General features: G+C 40.6%; 7 protein-coding genes across 9 annotated transcripts; 4 read left to right on the forward strand and 3 right to left on the reverse strand.

The window, feature by feature from the left end:
• The first annotated feature begins 26 nt into the window (after positions 1-26).
• LOC135803331 (tudor domain-containing protein 7-like) lies at positions 27-4307 on the forward strand. The gene is made up of 6 exons (XM_065316921.1): positions 27-743; positions 801-990; positions 1117-1717; positions 1769-2776; positions 2875-3814; positions 3865-4307. The coding sequence occupies exons 3-6, from the start codon at positions 1118-1120 to the stop codon at positions 4086-4088; spliced, it is 2772 nt and encodes a 923-aa protein (XP_065172993.1). The 5' UTR covers positions 27-743; positions 801-990; position 1117; the 3' UTR covers positions 4089-4307.
• A 283-nt stretch (positions 4308-4590) lies between these two features.
• On the forward strand, positions 4591-5625 carry LOC135802633 (bifunctional transcriptional activator/DNA repair enzyme Ada-like). Its single transcript, XM_065316246.1, is given in 3 exon segments — positions 4591-4992; positions 5050-5325; positions 5328-5625. Coding segments are annotated over 3 exon segments (633 nt in total). The 5' UTR covers positions 4591-4835; the 3' UTR covers positions 5528-5625.
• A 437-nt stretch (positions 5626-6062) lies between these two features.
• Positions 6063-6790, forward strand: LOC135803332 (hsp70-binding protein 1-like; the record flags this gene model as incomplete). Its single annotated transcript, XM_065316922.1, is given in 2 exon segments — positions 6063-6200; positions 6203-6790. Coding segments are annotated over 2 exon segments (726 nt in total), but the record flags the coding sequence as incomplete, so codon positions are not given.
• Positions 6791-7782: 992 nt separating this feature from the next.
• Positions 7783-9744, forward strand: LOC135797866 (uncharacterized). The gene is made up of 3 exons (XM_065310430.1): positions 7783-8059; positions 8127-8424; positions 8490-9744. Exons 1-3 carry the CDS (start codon positions 7938-7940, stop codon positions 9714-9716), a joined length of 1647 nt encoding a protein of 548 aa, XP_065166502.1. The 5' UTR covers positions 7783-7937; the 3' UTR covers positions 9717-9744.
• Positions 8458-10719, reverse strand: LOC135797878 (very long chain fatty acid elongase 7-like). The gene is made up of 3 exons (XM_065310457.1): positions 10578-10719; positions 9963-10522; positions 8458-9892 (listed from the first exon to the last, which is right to left on the reverse strand). Exons 1-3 carry the CDS (start codon positions 10633-10635, stop codon positions 9728-9730), a joined length of 783 nt encoding a protein of 260 aa, XP_065166529.1. The 5' UTR covers positions 10636-10719; the 3' UTR covers positions 8458-9727.
• A 55-nt stretch (positions 10720-10774) lies between these two features.
• LOC135797848 (myelin regulatory factor) lies at positions 10775-17036 on the reverse strand. Of its 3 annotated transcripts, none has more exons than XM_065310419.1 (8): positions 16622-17036; positions 14502-14712; positions 13894-14426; positions 13551-13816; positions 13313-13491; positions 11663-13264; positions 11385-11610; positions 10775-11318 (listed from the first exon to the last, which is right to left on the reverse strand). In XM_065310419.1, the coding sequence occupies exons 1-8, from the start codon at positions 16662-16664 to the stop codon at positions 11235-11237; spliced, it is 3144 nt and encodes a 1047-aa protein (XP_065166491.1). In that variant the 5' UTR covers positions 16665-17036; the 3' UTR covers positions 10775-11234. The 3 variants fall into 3 exon arrangements, with proteins under 3 accessions (XP_065166491.1, XP_065166473.1, XP_065166482.1); XM_065310401.1 differs by lacking the exon at positions 16622-17036 and adding an exon at positions 15168-15522; XM_065310410.1 differs by lacking the exon at positions 16622-17036 and adding an exon at positions 15168-15516 and having other exon boundaries at positions 11663-13252.
• Positions 17037-17162: 126 nt separating this feature from the next.
• On the reverse strand, positions 17163-18869 carry PPP1R15 (Protein phosphatase 1 regulatory subunit 15). Its single transcript, XM_065310443.1, has 2 exons — positions 17994-18869; positions 17163-17801 (listed from the first exon to the last, which is right to left on the reverse strand). Exons 1-2 carry the CDS (start codon positions 18513-18515, stop codon positions 17433-17435), a joined length of 891 nt encoding a protein of 296 aa, XP_065166515.1. The 5' UTR covers positions 18516-18869; the 3' UTR covers positions 17163-17432.
• Positions 18870-23803: the final 4934 nt, after the last annotated feature.

Genomic DNA, 23803 nt, shown 5'->3' on the forward strand with positions numbered 1-23803 from the left:
TAATCGTCGTCAAAACGTACACGACATGCGCATACTAGATATTTTCCTGTTTGTTCTACTACGACAATTAAATATACTGTTTTCCCTGGATATAATGACATGTTTGTGTAAAGAGCGCAATAAGTACTTTGTTGACTAGGTATTTACAACAACATACTCAGTTTGTCGGAAATGCGATGGAAAATAAATCGGAATTATGGCGTCGGATAATGGATTCCATTACAACACTTGGTTAGATTTGAAGTTGAATATAGAGGTGAACGCGCAGAAATCCCGCATTCTGATTGGCTTACCCTTAGCTGTCATTTAAATCAAGATCATATATCAGACATGGATACTTCATAGTTCATAGCTCTTATGACACTTTCAATACACAGGAACAAAAATAGCACCTATCAACCACCATATTAGTACATATTTTAAATTTACCGCCAAAAGTCTGCACACAAACCTCTAACATTCTACGTCAAATCGGGTTCATCCACAACCAATACTTGCCATACTATCCATTCTCCAGCTGTACAATAGGTTGCCTAACGTAAAAGGTGAAGTATAAATTGGTCGCGCATCTCCCGCTACATACGCAGAAGTTGTGGGAAGTTAAAGTGTAATTAATTCGGTACATTGGTAATCTCGTCTATAAACACCGCGACCTGCTTACCGCAGTTGCGCACCGTTCCTGGCCTGGAACGGGTGTCGTGGGGTTATCGGCAACAACCACGATCAGTTAATTCCGCGATCACGTAAGTTAAAACTTGTTTTTTTACAATTAATTTCGCATTGACCTCTTCGCATTGTAGTTTTCTTAACTGGAAAGTAACTTACATTAACGCGGCAGGAATTTTGTCAAGCGGCAAGCGACAGGTGCAGCAATTGAAAGTAAATTTCTACTTTCATATTTTCACGGCATCAAGCAATTGTTCTTTTAGTTGCTGTTGACACTGCAATTGTAAGAAACGTTTCGTCATCGCAACTTATCTCAATTCGGATGTAAGTTGAAATATTTGCGCGCCGTATTTGGTGGCCATAAATTATAAAATCACACCTGCGACGTGTGTGTAATAATAAATCATGGGCTTATTGACATACTAATCTAAATAAACTGTAAATTTTTAGCATGGACAAAATACGAGAGGAGACAATTCGTGACTTGCGCTGTTGTTTGGTGTTTGCAAAAGAAGCTTTGGAAATAAATCGACTTGCTGCTGATTATAAAACATATACAAAACATAATATTCCACTTAAACAATTAGGGTTTGAGAATCTGGAGGAGTTTTTACAATCGGTGGAGTCGTTTGTTGTGCGCAAAGAGGCTAACGGACAAATTTTAGTGGAAGCTAAGACTTTACCGCATATTTCCAACATGGCGGCGCGCCAGAATACAAAACATAAAAAGCGGAGTAATATCACACAAGATCCCAAACGATGGCGGCCTGTGGATACGCTGAAAAAGAATTATCACTATCGCAACTCACCGCGTCTTGCACAACACAATCAATTTCTCACTAGTTGCGACAGGAGAAATAACAATAACAATGTTATACATGTAACACCACGCGAGAAATCAAAATGGAGTAGTGAATTTGTTGAAAGCGGCAATATCGGTAAAGATTTATGGAATTTCACTCGGTTTTGTCGCATTGCTGAGCCGCAAATCACTGTGATGGAACGCAAAAGCAAACCGAACCGCCCGGCACAATTTGACTGCAAAATAAAGGTACAACAATAACAAATTAACATTCATAAGAGTATATTATTATGTTTTAAGGTGGACGGTGAGAGTATGTCCAGTTTTCCGGATGATTGCTTCGATGAGCGTTCGGCTACTCTAAGTGCATCAAAAAAAGCGCTCGAGAAACTCATCAAAAAGTACGGCCGAACGCGACCACAACACATTCCCGTTTCAACCGAGAGTTGCGTCATTGAACGCGTACCACAATTTATTAGTAAACATTTCAACGGTGTGTGGAGTTGGCAAGTCGAAGCGGATTACAAGGATGTTTATCAAGAAGCGCTGCCTGCAAACTGGATGAAAATCATTGAGGAGCAAGCGATACATTCGATTGTTATCGAACAGATTGGCGATAAGTTTATTCTACGTGCTTGTACACCAGGTATAAACACGAAACATACATCTATGATTATTAGTGATGTATGTGTGCCAACCAGCACGGCTGATTTCAACGAGAAAGGGTACATGACAGCAAAAATCACTTATACTGTGTCTGCAGCGGAGATTTGGTGTCGGCAGATGGACACACACGATACTACTTTGTTTGATGTAATGCAGAAGCAGTTTAATGATACTTACAACAAACAATTCGAGCAGAAATTGATTAAATCTGTTGGTAAGATTATTGAAGGTAATTATTATGCGGCGTGGAAGATTGACAGCGGATGGCATCGTGTACGTGCTTTAGAAGTACACCAAACTGATGCAAAGTGTTTGTGTCTGTTTGTTGATATCGGTGAAGATTGTTTAATTAATTTCGGGGATATTTATGCACTGCATATGGACTTTGCGCGCGTACGTGCGCAAGCGTTTGCTTGTAAATTAACAGGACTAGACGCACTTTTCGATGTCTCACAAGATTCGCAAGCTATTAGAGATCTGCAAGGAATGGATGTGACACTGGAAGCTGTCGGTGGTGATGATGAGGAAGACGTGCAGAAAATATTCAGTGTTGTCATGTATGATTTGGAGACTGGTCAAGCGTGTAATAAAGATTTGATGATCTCGATTGCGGTGGAAAATGCAACACATCATTTTGAAACTGTAAGTGTACGTAAAATATTAAAACATAATAGATAATTTTATGTATTATTGTTTTAGGATAAAACTTATGAGGTTTTGTTTCGCATATTGGTATTAAGAGCATGTTTTACGTGCAAATTCGTTCTGTTGGCTACGACTCCATGTTGAATTTGATAAAAGATCTACAGGGTGATTTACCACAACAACAGATAACTATTACACGTGAAAACAGCATTGGTAAATTATATTTTGCCAAATTAGAAGATGGTTGTCATCGTGTAAGGATTATCGACTCGTCGCCTAATTTTGAATATGCGCAATTACTCTACGTGGATGTAGGCACTACTAAAGTTGTTCCTATCAACAACACACAGTTAATACCTTTGGAAACACTAAGTCCAGCTTTAAATAGATTCCCTCCGCAAGCTACACTCGTCAGTTTGCATTCCGAAAGCAAACTTATCGTTGATGATTTTGTTGATAAAATAAAGGAGTTATTACCGCAGGAACAAAGTGTTCTTATGCGTGTGCAAGATATACACGAGGACGTGCCTAGCGTGATGCTTTTTATACCGAATTCGAATGGATTAGTCTCTGTTAATGAGCGATTATGTGATCAGAAAACTTTTATTACACCACCGGATTCCCCGCATAATGTACCTTCAGCGGGTGTTTTACAATCACCACGATTGCCTAACATGCGCGAATATTTCGAGGTGAAGATTCCGTTTGCGGTGAATCCGTGGAATTTTTTCGTCCAGCCTTTGGATTCAGCGCAGCAGTTGCGCGATATGATGACGCGTATGCAAGCGACGTTTGCGAATCGACACACGGAGCCGGTTAATCTTAAAGATGTCTCAGCTGGAAATATTTACGCAGCGAAACATGACGATGGTAAATGGTGTCGGGTCTGCGTGCTGAAGACGATTTATCCCAGCGCCATTGTTGTTTTTTATGTGGATTACGGTTACTATGCTAATCTGGGTTATCAGAACTTGTTTGCGTTGGATAAGCAGTTTCTGGAGTTGCCTTATCAGGCAATCAAAGCTAAACTAGCAGGTAGTTTCTTTTTTATGTTTATTACGCGTATATTAATTTATTTTTGTTAGGTGTCAAGCCAATTCAAGAGAAATGGTCTGTGGATAACTGTCGGTACTTTGAGAATTTGGTGCAGCAGCGGGAATACGTGTCGGTTATTATCGCAATCGAAAAAGACGAGCTTTATCCTTGCGATAATGTTCTCGTACTGAAACTTATCGACACGAAGTCGTCCGGCAAAGATGTGCTTATTGACGATTTTCTTATTCGGAAGAAGATTGCTGTCAAAGGCTAGTTAATTATTTATTGAGAATAAGACTTATGTATGCAGAGATTTATTATTGTTATACGTTGTTATTTGTTATGCAATATTTTATAACTTTGTTTATATTCGAACAGTTTGAATTAGTGACGTAGTGGGAGGTAACCATGCACGAATTGGCGCGTAATTTGAAATTTGGATCATATACATAACTTTTATATATGATAACTTTTATAAAATATTTACCTATAATGTTTTCTACATTGATTTGAAATATAAAATATCCATATCATATATATGATCAAATTTTAAAACTTGAGCCAATCAGAAGCAGGTATTTCTGCACATCAACCTCTGTCAACGTCTAATCGGGTCATTATTACATGACAACCTCTGTTTTTAGCCAACTGTCAGTTATGCAACCAGCCAATTAGAAGCGGGTATTTCTGCACATAAACGTATAACTTTTAGTTTTTAATTAGGTCATTTTATTATACAACTTTTAATTTTAGTCATTTGCCATTTATGCTGACAGCCAATCAGAAGCGGGAATTTCTTCACCTATACCTTTAATCAACTCCGGTTAAATGGAGAATCCATTTTTTTGGCGCCAACTTTATTTTCTGCTGTCAGATGTCGCCAGCCATCCCAACAACTTGTGCGTTTGTTTGACTGCAGGCACGAAAATTGAAGTTGTGAGCGCAGCGACGAGCACGTTTTCCTTTATTAGTTCAACGTTTGTTTTCGGTGATTTAAATTCAGAGCCACTCCAACTGCGCCATGTCGGCGGATATTAACTTTGAGACGATGACGATGGACGAGTACAAGAGCATGAAACAATTCGACATAACCTTTGGCATTGTACCAACCAAATTCGGCCAGTGCCTCATTGGCACGCACGACACCAAAATCTGCTACATGTCTTTATTTGACGAAGGTAATCAATTCACCTGCTTAAATACCAGCTCATTTTAATGTAAATTTCATGCTTTAGGTAAAGATAATTCCGCCATTGACTTGCTGCAACAAGACTGGCCCAATGCTAAACTCAAAGAAGACACCAAGACTGTAGAAGACCTAGCAAAAAGTATTTTCAGTAGAGTTGAGCAGGATAGCAATGATTCCACAGAAAGTGCAGATTCAGCTCCTGAGGCAGCAGCAGATGAGGACAAATCTGCTGAGCAGAAACCAAAACTCAATGTACTGCTCAGGGGCACTGAGATGCAGTGCAAAGTGTGGAAGGAGCTGACTAAGCTCAAAGAAGGCACAACTTCAATTATGAACAGATCGCCAAAGCCGTTGGTAATCCGCGAGCAATTCGCGCCGTCGCCACAGCTATATCAAAGAATAAGATAGCGTATGTGATTCCGTGCCATCGCGTCGTGCGCAAAACCGGCGCGCTCAGCAAGTACCGCTGGGGCCCCGAACGAAAAATGAAGATTCTCGAGTGTGAGGGCGTCGCCGAGCAGTAACCCACCAACAACCAACGATTACCATTACGTTTACATTTAGATTTATAGTTTGTATACCAAGGAGACACGCAAAGCAAATTTATTTTCTTAGTTATTAACTGAAGGCAGTGTTCACTCGCAGCGGAGGCAATCCCATACATCCTACATCGTCAATTCCATGAAAAGTTGTTTAGGTAGTGATATCGCACGTGTTGACTCGTGTAGTATCATTTTACACCGCCAGATGTCGCTAGCGGTATTGAATTGAATATATTCCAACCACACAGTAGTATTTTGGACCACTAGGTGTCGCTAGCTGTATTGAAATTGGAATATTAATTCAACTGCCCATGTGTTAACCTCGTCGTTTATGGAAAGGAAACGACTAGAAACATCTCGAAGTTTTAGTTTCTCGATTGTTTTGTATAAAACAGCGTGTCACCAAGCAGTCCAAAACACAGTCTCATTTAAATTGTGTTTGTAATCACATCTCACTCATAGTAAGTTTGCATTTATTCATAAATATTTATTAAACACTTTTTGTTTCTGTAGATAATGCCAGGCGTTCCAGAAAAAGCACGCAGATGCTTCAGGTGATCAAATTCCACAACCCAGGCAGCCACAGAATCTGCAAGGTCTATTAAGGTTTGCAATGGAAGCACAAGATGGTGCAACACAATCCACACCACAACTCAACCACTTGATGATGAAAGAAGAAACTTCCTGCAAGCAGCCCTGCAATCTATGTCAGTTGATGTGATTGCAATAATGAAAGAAAACATTACCAAACTCCAGCAGGTGGAAGACATTAGTGATGATAAAGTACCTGAGATGATTGAAGCATTTGATTGTATACTGGATTATATTGATAACATTGACATTGCCAATGATTTCCATAAGATCAATGGCTTCTCCATCTTTGAGCCATGCTTGCGCTGTAAACACGACGAGATCCGCGCGCGCGTTTGTGATCTCATCGCGGAATTATCGCAGAATAATCCGTACATTCAGGGCGTGATTTGTGAATGCACGAATGTCCTGCCGAAATTATTGAATACGCTGCGGCATGATGAATGCCAGATTGTGAAGATCAAAGCATTGTATGCGATTAGTTGTATAACGCGGGAAAGCCTCATTGGTTACGGGAATTTCCAGACGCACAACGGCCTGGAGGCATTGCGCAGTGCTTTGGAGACGGGCAATGATAAACTACGCACGAAAGCTGCGTTTTTGTCTCATCTGAATCGCAAACGCGTCGCGATTTTCCCCACGCGATCAATATGAATCGGTCTGTGATGATTTAGCTAAGTATGTGATTAGGTAGGGCCAATTAGGCAGGGCGCTGTCTCTCTTTCTCCCCCTGTGTGAATGTGTGTTTAGCTACTAATCATTTTCCGTTTTCAGGAGGTCCCGCGAATTAGTTCCGCGTGCGTTATCGTTGTTAGGCCCTTTCCTTTCCTACAATAATGTCTCACTTGCCTTTCAGCTGCAGCTGCACTCTTCTACCTCCACTTAGATGTCATCAATAGCGGTAATCTTTCTTCTTTCTAGAGTAGTTTGATAACTTGGCGAGGTGTTCATTATTTGCTTCACATTAATACGAACAGACTGCCAAGTTATCTTTAGAATAAAATAGTAGTTACAATAGTAGTTAGTATCTAATCACATTTCTTTCAGCTCTCTTTCAGCCTTTCTTTCAGCATTACAACATTATTTCTTATTTCTATTATCATGTAATGTACCTATTTGTGTGTGAGTGAATGAGTTCCTTCCCTTTATCCAAAATTAATCTAATTTATTTCTTTTTAGCAGACACTTTTTAAGATTGTAAATAAAAATCCTAATCATTACACCTCTTCTTATTTATTAATGCAAAAACAAACAAAAAGTAAAGAATAAAAGTCCGTAATATAGATTCACATGCTATTTACGGGGGTGGTTTGGAGGGCCTTTTATCTTACTATCGTTTGTTATGTAAGATTCATTTCAAATTTTGTCTTGGGTTCAGATAATTTCTCTTAATACTAAAGTGAAGCAAAAAGTAAACGAAGTAAAAGTCTGTAATACAGATTCACATGCCTTTTATCTTTATCTTATCTGTTATTTTAATCAGTATTGCACAAAAATACAGCAAGCAATTCAATCGCAGGTTTTCTAGTCTTCTTTGTCTCGACTTCTGTATACATTCGCCTAAATAAAGTCAAGCATATAGGTACCTACTTCCACGTTACAATCAATATTGTCGTAGTCCTAGACAATGTTTGTACTCATTCCAATCGTCATTCATATTGTTGCCTAGACAACAACCGTTCAATCACAACAAATTTTACCTAGTCCAACGCGTCACGTCACTTTACCTTCAGTTCGTATTCGTACTTTATACTATACTTTACCAATCTTGCAACAAATAGTTCTTTTCAAACGGCACACAATGCCGGAACTCTCCGACGACATGTACTGCTCTCAGCAGATCATGGTTCCGCCCATGTTTCCGTACATATTACGCCAGTATGCTAAAGCAGCCATTCGATCACAACCAACAGATTTACTCAGGTATTCAACACAAGATACCACATTCAGTAACATCTTAAAATAAACCACAAATAAATTTGTTTCAAAGATGGTCCACGGCGTATTTCCGCTGTTTATCTCTCAATCTTCCACCTCCGGTGAAACCCCGCTTGGAATACCCTCTGCCCAAAGACTACGACGGCATAACCCCTGGCTGGTTGAAAGCCTTGCTCTATCAACTCGCAAACAACACGCATATTGATTTCAAAGTGTTGTGGGATCGATGGATCGGCGCGTGTCAGAACCACCTCACCCTTATTAAAATTCTATGCCTTGGTGGGTTCAGCGACCCATTAGCCATACCATTACTACGGTTTATTGGTCTCTGCGTTGGTTTTCTCAGCGAGGTATTAACTAACACAATAATTCATCAAAATCAATCAATTTGTGAGGTTTTTATTTAAAATTGTAGAATCTGACTCAAACTATGATATTATTCTGTGAAGTTGTCACTGAAGAACCCGAAGGTGGTTCGGCAATGATCTCAGTCGAGACCTTCATCGACATTTACACATTCCTTGCAAATATCGACGCGTCCAAAGGTCAAGTCCTTTTAAATCAATATTTCCCTGATGAATTACTCGCTCTGCTCGAGAAAAAAGAACAACAGAAGGAAAAGGTCGACGTGGAGGATGAGAAAAAAGAGCAGGTAGAGAAAGAAGTAAGCAGTGTGTCTGAAATCGTCGAAGAAGAAGACAAAGTCGAAGAGGTCAAATTAGATATATTATCCTGTCCTGACTTAATCGATGAGTTAGCCGCGCAGGCGTCAAGTGAAGACAGTGATATCCTTGATCAAGGAAGCAAATCTACTCTAGTAGATGATAAAGAAAGAGTAGCAACAGCCAGAGCTACATCACACGATGAAGACAAAATCGAAACGATTAAAAAACACGAGGTACGCATACACTCAGCCCAGATGGGTGAAGGTGGTGAAGAATTCGAAAGATATTCTGAGATACTCGGTGAGGAACCTATATCTGATGCCAGTGCATTAATTCAGACACTAGCGAAAGACAACGCTATGAAAGATGAGAAAATCACTGAAATTGACGAAGAATCAGAAACAGCTGCAATAACTGAAGATCCAGTTGCTGAGAATGAGCAGGATCAAGAAGATCAACCATCTGTTTCGTCTGTGTTTGCTTCCACTGAGGTACATCAAGATAAACGTGTTTCTTTACCTCCAGAAACGCCATCTGTGTCTACTTCTGTTAATGTATCTACTACACTATCAGAAAAAATAGACAAACGTGAAGATGGCGACGTGGTGGAACCTGAGGAAGGTCCGGAATTTGATAAATATCTACAATCACAGAGTGATATCATTGATGAAATGAGCGCTGCTTCACAAACCTCCGAAATGCGTACAGAAGTTGTCAAAGCACCCGCTGAACAACTGGGTGAATACAGCATAGCAGAACCAGAAGTTGGTGAAGAACAAGAGTTGGTGGTTGAAGGGAAGTTTACTGTTGATGAGATATTCGTCGAGGCTATTCCTGGCATAGGTCCGGTTGTACCGAGTGATTTGGTCGAGGTGGTTGTTGAGTATATGAAAGCATGCGCAGCGGAACAACAAGGCATGGTGATGCCACGCAATATTCGTCATTACAGCTGCCCACCGCTTGAGGTTTATGTCTAAACTATAATAAATCATTGTTTCTTTGGCATCACGTAGTTCTGGTAGTAGAAGTTGCCGAACATGTAGATGAAGGTCAAGCCGTGCATGATGACTGGGATCATGATGAGTTTGGGGAAGTCACACCATGGATTCAGTAAATGTGCGATGAATAGTGTAGTACCCAGTAAAAACTGCACCTAAAAAGCGTGATTTGAGGTTAGGTTAACATAAAACACAATTTTGGAATTATTTTCAAGGTAAACTTACTAGTTGTATCGAAGTCATTAGTTTCTTCCACTTGAGACCAAGTTTACCATAATACAACGTACAGAAATAATACGCGTACATAATAGCATGCACCCAGGTATTCAGATAGGGTGCAATGGCTAATGCACCACTTGGTAGATACTTAACACCGAACCATGACACACCAACCATTGAAGTATGGTGAAATAAGTGTAGTGCCGTCACGAAGTGTTGTTTCTTTGTCAAAACAAAAAAGATGGTATCCGCCATGTCTAAGAACTTCATCATGTAATACGCGTAGCCTATCGGTGGCATTAGGGCATTCCGAACTTCATCTGAAGTGTATACACGCATACAGAACCAATTTTCACGTAGAGGTGTAGTTTCCGCCCAGAATAATATCCCCACATTGAGGATAACTTGCAATGCATTGTAGGTTAGAATCAGAGAGCGTAAATTAAACGCTGGGCGGTTTTTCATGAGTTTAGGGCCTAGACGGGTTACAAATATGTAATAAACTAGGTTTATCAATAACGCAGGCAGGGGTGAATCCACTAGGAACCATCCTTTTGTTCTGGGATCTAAAATATCACATTTTAAGGTTATGTTTGATATAAAATGGTTTAAAACACTTACCTCCTGCTTCTCTGATATATTTTGTATAAAATTGATCAAACCACGTTACAGGAAACATTTTTCAATGTATTTCAATACGTATGTGCTTTCTGGGAGCAAGTATTAACCAACTGAATTGATTTATGGTCACTTTTCGACTTTCTATACTTACTTACTTACCCGTAATCGTTTTTAAATGGTCCTTGCCATTAAACGCATTCCTCGGTACATATTTATTTGCATTAATTACAATACTTATTAATTATATTATAATCTTCATTTTGTTTTGTTCTATTCAGCTCGTTGACTGCTAACAAGTTTAAGATATGTTTGTGATGTTTTTCATTTGGAATTTCTCTTGTCTCTTAACCTTAAATATTACCGATCTAATAGATAAACTATATTAAACTAATGCGAAGAGAGAGATGTGTATGATACAATTTTACAAATTTACCGCCCTACAGATATTCCTACAAACATTTCAATTACATGAATGTATTTAATAATACATAAATTAGTATTAAGTACGTCCTCCATCATTTTGTTCGTGTTTCGTGCGCCACTGGTATAGAGAAATAAATAAATTTGTTCATGAGTTGTTTCTGCGAGAGAGTTGAAAATCCAAATTTTGTTGATAATAAATGAGATCGATTGCATGTCAATAGAATAAATAAGAAACTATTCGTCGCAATGTCGATAAAGTAGAAAGTTGTATTCGGTGAATTCAATGCCAAGCTTCGTCGGCGTCAGCTTACACTTATTCTGCAACATAACCACAAAATATATTAATACCATGTTAATAAAGTTGCATATATTACAAAAACAAACCTGATTCTGCTTGAGTGACGCACGATAAGTCATCAACTTCGACTGAAATCCAATCAAATCGACGTCAAACATCACGCTCTGCGAGTTGATCAATTGACTGGGGACATTCTCATTGATTTTACGCAATAACTTCGCATCCTCGAAGTTTAAACTGTTCCACGGGCATGAATGCTGTCGAAAACTATTCACACAATATTCAATATCCTTTAGATGTGCCTGTGATGACCTAAAATTAATCAAAATTAATAAAAATCACAATAAACTTCAAAAAAACATACTGAAAAATCAGTGTGATGTAATCATCCGGCATATACTTCGAGATAGGCAGGATATAAGTGTAGTTGTACGTGGTGCTCTCCTGCGAGAGATAACTCTCCGTCAGAGTCGCATTGAAGTATTTCCCTTGCATCGTGATGGTGAAATGCAAGTCATCAATGGCGTCGTAGCCATTATCACGATCCGTCCACTCATCATCGCGCTTCTGGCGTGTTTTATCAATGTTATTACTATGAAACGCCTTGAGGACACGATTCTTATCAATGTTGATCAAATCACTCTTGTTTTTATTCAAGTTGTGCTGCGTTTGCATAGTCGGCAGAGTTTTCTGACTGTTGTTATCAAAAAGCGGGCCTAGCTCACTTGAATCCAACTTGTCTAGTTTTTCCAATTTTTCGAATTTTGACGGTAGGCAACAGTAAACAGGACATGGACTAGGACTCGCGTTGATGTCATCTTCCAGCGTGCAATCTGCAGGTCTCCCGAGTGTTTTCCCAGGCTTGGGATAATCCAGGACCGGATTAATTGAGTTTTTATAGACTATTGTCGTGGATAGATCAATTACAGGCTGCCATGTGCGTAGTTTTTTATTATTCGGTGGACTGAGTGTTGTTAACGTCCGCTGCACCGCTTGTAAACTCGCCTGTGTGAGTTGATTATGTCTGGAGGTTTCCAAAAAGTATAAAGTTGTAATGGCGGCGAGACACAGCGCCATCACCAGGACCAAAACAACAATAACAATCTGTATCATTTTATTCGAACAGATTTGCTCGTCTTGATATGAAGATGATGTTGTTTTTGCTCTACGGTCGTTTATTGCTTGACTCGTTGATGATTTCATACTATCTGTGCGTTTAAACTTGGCTAAACGTTTGTTGATCCTCTCCAGTTGATCAATCCGTGTCTCTAAATTGTCGGTGACTTTGCATAACTCTTTGACAGCCCCGACGTTCTCCATAAAGATACGCTCCTTGTTCACGACTAGAAAATTCTCGATAGCGACGCCATTTTCCAAGATGAGATTCCCGGCGGGTCGCACGGCTTCCGGTATGACTTTAGCGACCTCCTGAGCGATGACGCCTGTATCGCAATGCCCGGCACGGTTTAATTGCGCGGCGAATCCCGGCTCGTAATCGTATCGTACCACGCGGAGTTTCTGCACATTACGCAGTTGTTCCTGCGAGTCGCATTCGACAATGTTTTTCTTTGCGCGGACATCACTCGGCTGGATAATATGCCCGGTTATTTTTAGATTTCCGTGAATCACGAGTGATTCATCCGGGCGGTCTGTGTTCACGCCGATTCTACCTGAATGGTAGATGCTATCGGCGGTTTGGCCCTTTTGCCAGCATAGTTCCACATCGCTTTCGAACTGGCCGGGATTACTGGCTCGTACAATGATTTTCTGACTTGCGTGCGAGACTATGGGATAATTTCCGTGTGTTGTATGTGCGTGTAGACCGACTACAAGTTGGAAGTAGCGCTGTTCCGGATTGGGTTTGCCTTTTTTGCGCATGTTATTCGATGTGGTCTCGCTGAAATGCAGCCGGCCGACTGTGACCTTGGTGACTTGTGCGTTCAACAGCTCCACTCTGCGATCAAAACTGGGGAATTATTAATTTTAGTCTAGAGTAACATCAAAGCATACGTACAGCACGGGATGGAAGGGTTTCTTGCTTCTGTCGCTTTGACTCTGCTCAACGCGGATCGTCTGCGTGGGGCAATCGTGTTTCACTCCGTAGAAATGCAAGTGAAACGAGGAGATTTTCTGGAATCCTTCGGGGGTTTTCACGAATTGGGCATCACCCACCAGTTGCACATGACAAGTTATCTAGAAATTAATTTTTTAAATTTATTTTTATTTGAATTTGAAAATAAAAAACAACAAACCTGAAAGTGATTCTTTTTCTGACACACAAAAGCATCATCCGAGTTGGAGAAATTGAATCCCTTATCAGCATCGACGCGATAATGCGGGTTGGGAAGCTCCGAAAGGTTTTGATCACACAGCACATGCCAAGATGGCTGCTGGAACGGTTGGAATCTGATACACTGATACTGCGAATCGGATAAACAAGACTCCGAAGCGGCGTAATCATCATCCACTGATGTATTCACATTGGAAGGTGGACTCATCTGTCCTGGAGAACAATGTTCTGCAAAAACATAACCTGTAGTACCCAAACATAACCCAACATAACCTCGAATAATATTTTTGTAATTATAATCATACCAGGTTCATTCTTGACGATATTCTCTTGTGAATGCTTCCTCTTCTTCTTCGTATGCCCGCTGGCATTGGAAACACTCTGTACATTCTGTAAATTCGTATAAACAATTCCATCCAGCCCCGTGGCTTGCTCGCATATATCCTGTTGCTGTTGTTGTTGTTGGACAACTTGTTGCTCCTGATGCGTTTGTAAATTCATATCATACCCTAAATGCATCAGACTCTTATCGTAGTCCTGCGCGAGTAGTAATCGTTCATCGCCGACGAGAATCTGCGCGTCTTGTGATAACATACCGCCTGCCTCGGCAGCAGCGCCCCCATGTTCACTAACGACAATATGCGAACCAAGGATGAGATTGTCACTGATGATCGGATTCAAAATCTGCGGTTTGTAGATGTTTGCTTGTTGCAGCGTGGTGTAGATCGCATCCTGCGGTGATTGTTGTTGTTGTTGTAATGCATTAGCATCTGTTGTCTCTGATGGACTGTAGGGATGTTCAGAGCTTGAATCCGGTGGAGAATCAGGCAATGAGTGTCTGAAAATTTTAGAAAAGGTTATATAGTTTTAAATTCAACTTAGGCAACACAAAATACACTAAAATATATTATACCCTGGCGTGCGTTTATTCTCAACGATGACATTCAATAACTTCCCGGCAGGTTGCGCTAGCGTCTGTTGCGTTTGCTGCTGTTGAGGATTATTCAGAGAATCCGTGAAGTAATTCCCACTCGCTGGATTGTTATCACTGTTGATGAACGCCTCCAGCTGCGAGAAATCAAGGGCTTCGTTGTCGATCCCGCCGACAAAGTCACCCCCGCGTCCTAGACACATTAAGAATACGAACATAATTAATATTCTGCGATGCGGAACGTTTCTGATTTCATTTTCCACGCGATAATTATTTTAATATGCATCAAGATAATAATGGCGGCAATTAGCGAGTGTAAGTGATGCGGCGTGTTCGCATGCATCGGTCTGATTGCAGTTTCATTTTTCAAATCGAATCCGAACTTTTTCTTTCTTATTAGCGCCGCAGGAAAGTAAATTTCTTGCAAGACGAGCGTCGTCATGACAACCCCAGGGCGTAAATAACATTAACAACTCGCGAATATCGACTAAACAAACTTTTTCTCCATTCGCGTATCGACTTATTAACTTCTACACTACACAAACAACAAAAACAGTCACACAATCAAAATTTAATCATTTTTTAGCCGAAAAACAACAAAAAATGCAAATATTTATTAATTTTTTTGAATTTTTGAATTGTTTTTACCTTGTTCACTCTGTGAATTACGCATCCGTTGACGCTCGTCCATGTTTGTCCAGTATTCCATATTGTTTCCGGCTCAGCAACAATTATTCACACGAAAATTGATAGAATCAAACGCATTATTTGATTACGCGGATGAATTTTTGTTTGATTGCAATGTGTGGCGACTGAATGCGCGCTCGCGTTCGAATGTTGGGCACAAAAAGGCGGTTGGTGTATGTGCGCGTGGAAATTCCACCCCCTAAACACACTTTCTCTCCCTCTCCACCATCTTCACTCTATTTACGCTAATTAATCTGCGCGCAGCTTAAAAACACTCGCGTTTTTAATTAATATAACAATAAACAATATATAAATGAGTTTAAATTGTTTCTCTAAGGCAGGAAAGTGAGAATTAATGCTTTTAATTTAATTTTACGCTTTGCAAAAGATGTTTGCTTATTGATCAAACAACAAACGTGATTGGTAGCTGTGATTTGACGTCGGTGAATGACGCAAACCAATCGGGGTAGATATTTAGCAAAATGGCTGCTTAAAATCGCAAAAATTCGCGTTTTTTTGTGTTAAATCATAAATTTAAACTTATAGACGTTTATTTAATATAAAAATTATAATTTTAAGTATTTTTACATATATTTTATTGGTATAGATTGTTTATTGATCAAACAACACAATAAATCAAACATTTTTCGCTTTTTTTTGGGTTTTTCTGTTTGTGTTGTGTTTTGATTCAATTCATGCGTGACATAGATGATTACCGGATATACAGGATAAATGCCGTTTAGTAAAACACACCCCTGGTCAGCGACAGGTGATAGCTATTCATCCCTTAAACCCCTCAAACGCATATCGTACAAATTACTTCACAAAATGTAAATTGACCAACACGTGCACCCTATGCAACCCTCTGTTCAATATTAATTGCATTTCGACTTGCTTCCGAAATCAGTGATGCGTTAATTCTCCAAATTTCCATTGCACATTGCACATTGCGTATTAAACTGTGACGCGACCGGAAACAATATCAAAACCACCCGGTTTAAGCAATTAGAAGTGTTATTATCCACTCACAACACAAATAAATTCAAAATGATACAAAATATCACAGCGCCATCTGCACAATACACATGTAACTAATTTTGATGTATTGTGTGATGCATATGTTCAATTCCTGCCAGCGCATAATGTCAAAAATGATAACAAATGTGAGTTGTGCATGTATAATTCAATTTCCAGCGCACACACACACACACACACGTGAACACGACCACTGTTTGATTAAACGTGCACGCAGAGACATATGATCCGCGCAAACAGCGGAGGCGTGTACATGCCGTCTGATTAAATTAAGCGTAATCAAAACGTCAGCGATCAACACCTCGTAAATCAGCCAAGATTACTTATTTAAGTGATAACAGAAGCCGTTGGACACTAGTTTGATTTTAATTCCGACTTACCGAAAATTGAATGCAGCGCCATATCAGCCGATAACGGGTCCATCTTGCTCGCCAGCTAAAGATTTCCATTTGTTTTCATCTTAGCTTAAGTAATCGACGAGATAATCGCGCGTCGCTGACGCGGTCACCAAGTTCGTTCATTTTTCACAATCGAAAGAAACGAAACGAGAGAAAAAAAAACACCCACGTATCAAACACCTGTTGCACCTCACTGCAAGTGGACTTAAGTCACTTGCGTCACTCGGACTTAAACGCGAGTGTAATGTTTATTAGGGATTCGGATGTGTTAGGTGGTTGGGTAGATCGGGTCCACTCTAGTGACTTAAGTGCGTTTGATGCGTTGTGTGAATTCATTGACTTGACCGAGTCGCGGACTACGTCGAATGCTGGGATATAGGTAACTCTCTGACCAGCTCAGCTCTCCGCGCATGTCCTTCTCTTTCGCTCGCTCACCGCCGGGCTCAGCGCGCGAACGGTTCTCCGCATTCCTCCGCCGCGCGCGTGTGTAGCGTGTTATTTGTTGCTAGTTAGATGTCAGGAGTTACAATATTGAAATGTATTTATTCGCCAAAACTCAACATGACTTAAGTCACTTTGTATTCTATAAGAATTTACTTTTCACATGTGGTAACTACATTCGCAACAAACCCTCTCACCGTGTGTTAATTTCGCCCTATGGTTTTTATACATATTTTACATTTTAAGATTATTTACAATAGAATATTTATACATTTTTCTCCATTTTCTCTCCCGGCGGCAGATATTTTATCACAGATCTTTCTTAATTTACAAACAATGCAGATTTTATAACTTATCGCCGCGACTTGTGGCGGTTTTTCCGTTTTTTCTTGCCGTTTCTTCGTCGTTTGTGTCTCTTGGGTCGGTTTTTCTTCTTTTCATCTATACTCCCGCATGTACTATATGTTTTCCTCTGAGATTTGATTGGTTCTTGTGTGGTGGTAGTGGCAGGGGGTAAAAAGCGTTCCTGGTATATCTTCTCCCGGTGATTTTGGTCTAAAATTCGGCTGATCTCATCGCGGCAGGAGTCGATCCGGCGCTGGAAACGTGCACGGTCGCGACTGTACTGCTCCCAGTGACCTTTGCGACATGCGCGGTACGCAAACGACCACATGATCATGCGGTGTACTTCGGCGAGTTGTTCATCGGGCGGGAAATGCACCTGAAACAAAAAATTTCATGCGGTTAACAACAGAAAATATGTTTTTGTGGTTTACGTCAGCAAATATTGATAGTGGTAGTGGTAGCACACAAGGACAAAGTACACCCATTGTTATTTTTATCTAAAAGTGGGAATTTCCTTTGTGCAAAGTCCAAAATTCAAAACCACTAACAGCTGAGTCATGTATTTTACCTTCTTGTCTGATGAACTTTTACAGTCCGCTTCTTCAGTCTTGTGTTGTTTGTCCCTTTCCCAATAGATGTCGTCATCACTCTCATCCGAATCATCCTCATCATCAAAATTTGAATCTAAATCATCTAATTCCGTATCACACCCTTCGAAAACCACATAACTATCTTCACTAGGACACTCGGAGACTGTCCTTCTGACTGATGAAATGATCGTCAAGGAGTGTGCAACTTCCACAACCGGACAAAACAGCGTGTTATCGGAACAACTCATATCTTCGCTTGTTTTTCGCTCGTTGTTTGGATAGTTATTATCGCGATTGATGACTTTCGCGCTACCCTCGTCGCATAGAATACTCTTCCCCGTCCTGCCAATACCCATCTTGCATTGATTTTGACCCTGGAGGTTGTTTTTGAGATTCGCGCTGGTGGCGAACGTGCGCGTGTGTTGCACTTGTCCCATGATATACGACAGGCCGATGCCTGGCGGTGTCGAATGTGAATTCATTCGTTTATTACCCAACATATTGTGGCTGTGGTTGGTTTTCTTTTTGTGAAACACTTGGGGAATATTTTAATACTCGTCCGTGGCGTGCGCACAACACCAATATGGTCGATGACACTGCAATGCTGTGATAGTCACGTCGTCCGTCGGAAAATCCTCACTGCGAATACGATTTACACTGCGCGCACAATGCTGGAAATTTAGCGGGCGATGCCAACTGGCGTGGTTAACTCTTATCTCACTTTGATGCGATCTCACACGTGGATTTGATTCCATTTTTGCAACTTGAAGACGATGTGTTAAACAAATGTTACGTTCACAATTCGGCCATGTTGAGAGAAATGGTTCGGAATTTAACCGAGCGCGCACAATAGTATAACCTTCCCCCACTATGGTTCTAGAATGAAGCGAGAAGCTGCCAGATAACGAGGTCATGAATGTGGGTAACGAACAAGGACGGGTTAGTTGCTAGGGGAAAGTCCAGCAGCAGTGTTGCCGGAATGCTGTGTTGTACCACGGCGGGAAATTTGAATTTAACGAGTAAATAAAGGTGGGGTAATGAGGTCATAGAGCAGAGTAATCATAAAGTTTCGTCATAAATGGCAACAATCGTCATAGAAATTAGGAAGAAACAAATGAGTCATATTGCGCAGTATGGCGAGGTGTGCCTTGGTACGGCAATAACGACATTTGAACTCTTTATTTTAAACAAAGAGTTTGATTGTTTTGAAATGTTTATTTTGATAAAAATAACAATCAGCTATATTTAAACACGCTGACATGCAAAATATGATGTAAAACACCGCAATAGTTGCGTTTAATTATATCATTAATCATGAATCAGGTGTAGAACATCACGCATTACGCATCATTTCCCAAAATTGTTTTCCACGAATAAAAATATGTAACAAAATCAATAATTATAGATTCCCCTTTGCAGGTTTCTGTAATTTTAACATTACCACTACTATTGAAGTAGTTTAAGAAAGTGGTTTATAGATGGCGTGCATAGTCAACTTTCATCAAATACAGCTACACACATAAAAATTCCCCGTTGATAGTTTTCTATCACGCAATAAATTAATTTGTTTACTCCACCGAATCAATTAATACTCAATAAATTGTATCTCAATCATACTGATTCTCTTCGCGCCGGCTTGCGTTGTACGCTCAGAAGTGACACGTGAAATAATCCCCGAAAATACTCAAGGATTAGCGTCAATTAAGCTTTAAAAAGCATCCGCGCGTCCACGGGATTAAGAGAAATTCGTTGCTCGGCGTAACGAATGCGTCGGGCAGACGAATTAAGAGCTCAAACGTGTTACTTAACACCTGATTAGGGTCCCACACGCCTGCGCACCGCACCGCGCGAGAGAAAAGTTTGTTTTTCGATTGCGCAAAACGTTTATTAAACACGCAAATGTCACGAAAAACCGTCTCCCATTAATTAGCCGACCGGTGCGCGTATTATATTAATATTAAACGCAAGATGACAGCGGCCGATAAGATAAACTAGTTTGTTATATCATTTCCAGATATTATTCGCTTTGCGTTAAAATATTAGACGCTATCGGCGCACCAATCTTAAGCTGCTTCGTCTTCATCGGAGATTAGACTCGATCTACAAATTCGGCAACATTCGAAAACGAAAAAATTTCGTATTTGAAGAGCGATTGTGATTGAGATGGAGATTTTTGAAGGAGTCTACGAAGGCGGGACAATATTTACATTGCACTCGAGTGTCTCGAGTCGTCTTGTTTGTTCCGCAATCAACTGACACAAGAAAAACAAACAAAACGTCGTTATAAAGTTGAATAACACAACTACGCCATCTAGCGAATTAAAAAATGTACTCATGCGCCATCTGGTGGGTTTCGGAGGAGGTTAGGTGGTACATAACCTAACGAGATGAATGTTGAATTTACATTTCCATTTAATATCGCGCTATTATTTACATTCGTGCGGTGGTGCGCTCGCGAGGTCAGCGCATAGATCACGATGACACTAGGAAATTAAAACCGGTCACGGAATGGCAGCCGCGGCCCTCCGAGAGTCGCTCTGCTGGTGCTCTCGTTCGACGCCGCGGACGCCGCTAATAAATAGCCGCGGCGCGCCGGCCGCGATGTTAATAAAGCGCACCGATTGTTTCTCTGACCGATGTTTAGTTAATCTTAATCACGATCCACCGATGCCACACAAACAAATATTAGCTGGATGTTTAATATTCTATTTTGTGTATTAGGTGTGTGTGTGTGTGGATAGTATGCATATGCGCATGCGCATCGGGTAATTAGTTAATTACCGGCTTGTAAATAGCTTTCTACCGCGTTTGCGCATTGCTACGCGTTGCACTCGCGCGGTAAATGGCCTGATTGCATTGCGTTTACCTAAAAAGCGGCGGGCGCGATGGCGGCGCGACGCAATTATTTATATTATTCCCTCATTAAGTCCATTGGGGAAATCGGTTTTCGGAAATGCGAATGCGTTTGATGCGCGCCGGACGGCGAATACCATCGGCTGCGATAAAAAAAACCAACACCGCAACTGCACTTCACTTCACTGGAAAATGATTTCTTTATTTTGCGCTGCGCGTGCGTGCATCTGACCAAATTCGACATTCGTCTCCACTCAGGGGAGTCCTCATCTCATCGGTTGGTGCGCACTACCAAAGTTGGTAGTCGGACGAATTAACGACAAAACCAGTCGCTTCTCATCCCTTCGGTGTCAAACTCGTGTCGGATTATACGCGTGACAGTTTTTCTTGTGTGTTGGTTTTGTTGTATTTTCATCCCGGTGTGAGCCTCGTGGAGAAACCCGAGCCGGCTTACGCGATAAAAGCGATGAATGAGCGAGCAAATATATATTTTCTTGTTTAACACCCTCGTGTGATATTTGCCAACACGTGTAATGTGTATTTGCTTTGTTTTTCTCGTCTTGTACGCGCCTAAGTACATAATAAAACCGCATCTCTCGCTTTACGATTTGTTTGCGCGCTAATAACACTCAATCACTAACCACGCCACACATTTTCTAATCTATTGTTGCTATTGAATTCTCAAAATCGGATTCTTTCACAAAAGATCCAGGTGTGCACGAAAAATGCATCCCATCGCATCTGCTACCAGTTTATTTGAAATCTACGCGAAATATTTTCGGATTTTTGCGTGAAATATGATCCCAGGCGCGGTGTGGTTCATTAAAAGCCATTAACATAACGATTTTACGCGCCGCAGAGTTTAAGACAATTATTGTATTGGCGTAAAGATGCCTGACTTTGCATACATTGCTAATTCCGCGAACGCATGCGCATGCAAATCGCAATGAAAGAAATGCATCAGGCAACACAACACACACACACGCGTGGACGTTTTTTAGATAAAAGACGATCGACTTTTGTTCCACGCACGTCTGAAATAGTTTAGAAGTTTATATATTTTTCTCTCCACTGCGATGTGTGGTTTTGAGTCAAAATTAGTGCGGGTGTTTGGTTACGAAAACCTTCTGTGAGGTTATACCTGCGCGGCGCACAATAGAAATACGGAATACATAAATCTCCCACAACCGGAAACTCGATTCTTTTCGGCAAATTTCCATCTATTGTGCGCATTCCCATTGAAATATGCTTTTTATTTGAGGTTAGGTTGATAAGCATCAAGAGGTAATGATGATTTCACCCTGGTATAAATCAGGTTTGTGCAGTGACATTTTTTCGGGGGTTATACGCAGTCACAGGGTCGTAAAACTTGTTAGATAAACTGAAATAAATTCCATTTTGTGTGTATGTGTGTGTTGGGTGGTAGAATTCCGGCAAATTCGTGCTTGCGCTTGCGCAGGTCGATTAAGCATCTCGTATTACTGAAATTTAAGTCTACTCGGGTGCAAATCGAATCGGTGTGATTATGAATGCTCTGATTACAAATGAAATTTACAAGTTAAAATGGCGGGCGATGATCAAACGCCGATGCTGATCTTGATTTCGTGAGTTAAAAACGACGTCTCTTTAGATTCCTGACGTTTCGGCCTCGGCCGGCCGGCCGATCTCCGGCGCGATAAGCAATATGACAAAGTCTAAAATATGAAGCAGCGAATGCAGCGACTTAACAAAGCCGGCGCGCGCGCGCGCCCGCTCGATCGCGAGGAGTATTGTCCGCGCGTCCCACGGCGACTGAAATATTTTTATTATTTCGAGTGTGATTTTCGGTGGATGGTAAAATATGAAAGTCGGGCGACAGGCGGCGGCGGCGCCACGGGTGCGCCACCCCCCGCCGACGCGTGTCGTTATTAATGAACTACCTTAAAAACTCGTTCTCTTTTTCCTCTTCGCTTTTTTTATTTTTCATTTTATTCTTTCGTCTTTTCGTCCAAAGGTAGAAAACAATTTCAATCTAAACAATTCAATATGTATAATTATCTGCTTGCTTGCTTTACCCTCTCATAAAGAGTGAATATTAAAACAATATTTGTTTGACGCGGCGATTACGTTTATAATTTTATTCGCATGCGCGTTTTAAATTATTTTAAACGAGCGCGCAGCGAGCCACAAGTCGAGGATTTTATTTATTTATTTTGTCTGTTTTTCTGCGTTGATTTCGCATGCATGCAACTTTGTTTCGCTTTTATTAATTGATATGAGTGCGTATATTTGCGTATAAATTCGACACGATGAAGGAATGTTGCCAGAAATGCCCGCCAGGGGGTCCTGCATTTGCGCATGCGCATAAACATCATTAATTTACGCTAATTAATTACGACAAATACTAGCTTAGGTAAATAGGCAAATAAAAAATCTCATTTTAAGTTGTTGAAGTCGTAAAACTTCAAAAAACTTCAAAACCTGAAAGGAAACGATCAATGTGAATGTTCGTAGACAAGAAATTTTTGTTTCGGCGGAAATATAAACTTAAAAGCAAGCGTTTTGCGAAACCGGACGATGTGCTAAGTATCAACTATTAACGATTGACACAATGCCGACTAACAAGCAATAAAACAAACCGCCGCGCGCGATTAGATTAGAAGCTTATTAAATATTAAACGTGAATAAAACGTGTGCGGCACGTCATAAAACACCATCAACAACCGAAAAAAATATAAATAATAAATTTATTCTTTATTTGTAGGTGCGGTTTGAGGCACACGCCTCCAGACCGCATGGAAAAATAATGACGCAGCCGCTTTAGTGACGTGTTTATCTTAATTTCTTAATTGTAAAACACACCCCGCACGCACGCATGCGTTAAACACATGTTCGTTAAGGTTATGTTTGAAAATCGGACATTTTGTGACAAGATAACGCTGGATTGAGGTTATAC

Source organism: Atheta coriaria, unplaced genomic scaffold (genome assembly GCF_025399875.1).
Source record: "Atheta coriaria isolate IRGN ID8LTWV9N9 unplaced genomic scaffold, Caltech_Dcor_3.1 hic_scaffold_2_pilon, whole genome shotgun sequence".
Lineage (NCBI taxonomy): Eukaryota > Metazoa > Arthropoda > Insecta > Coleoptera > Staphylinidae > Dalotia > Dalotia coriaria.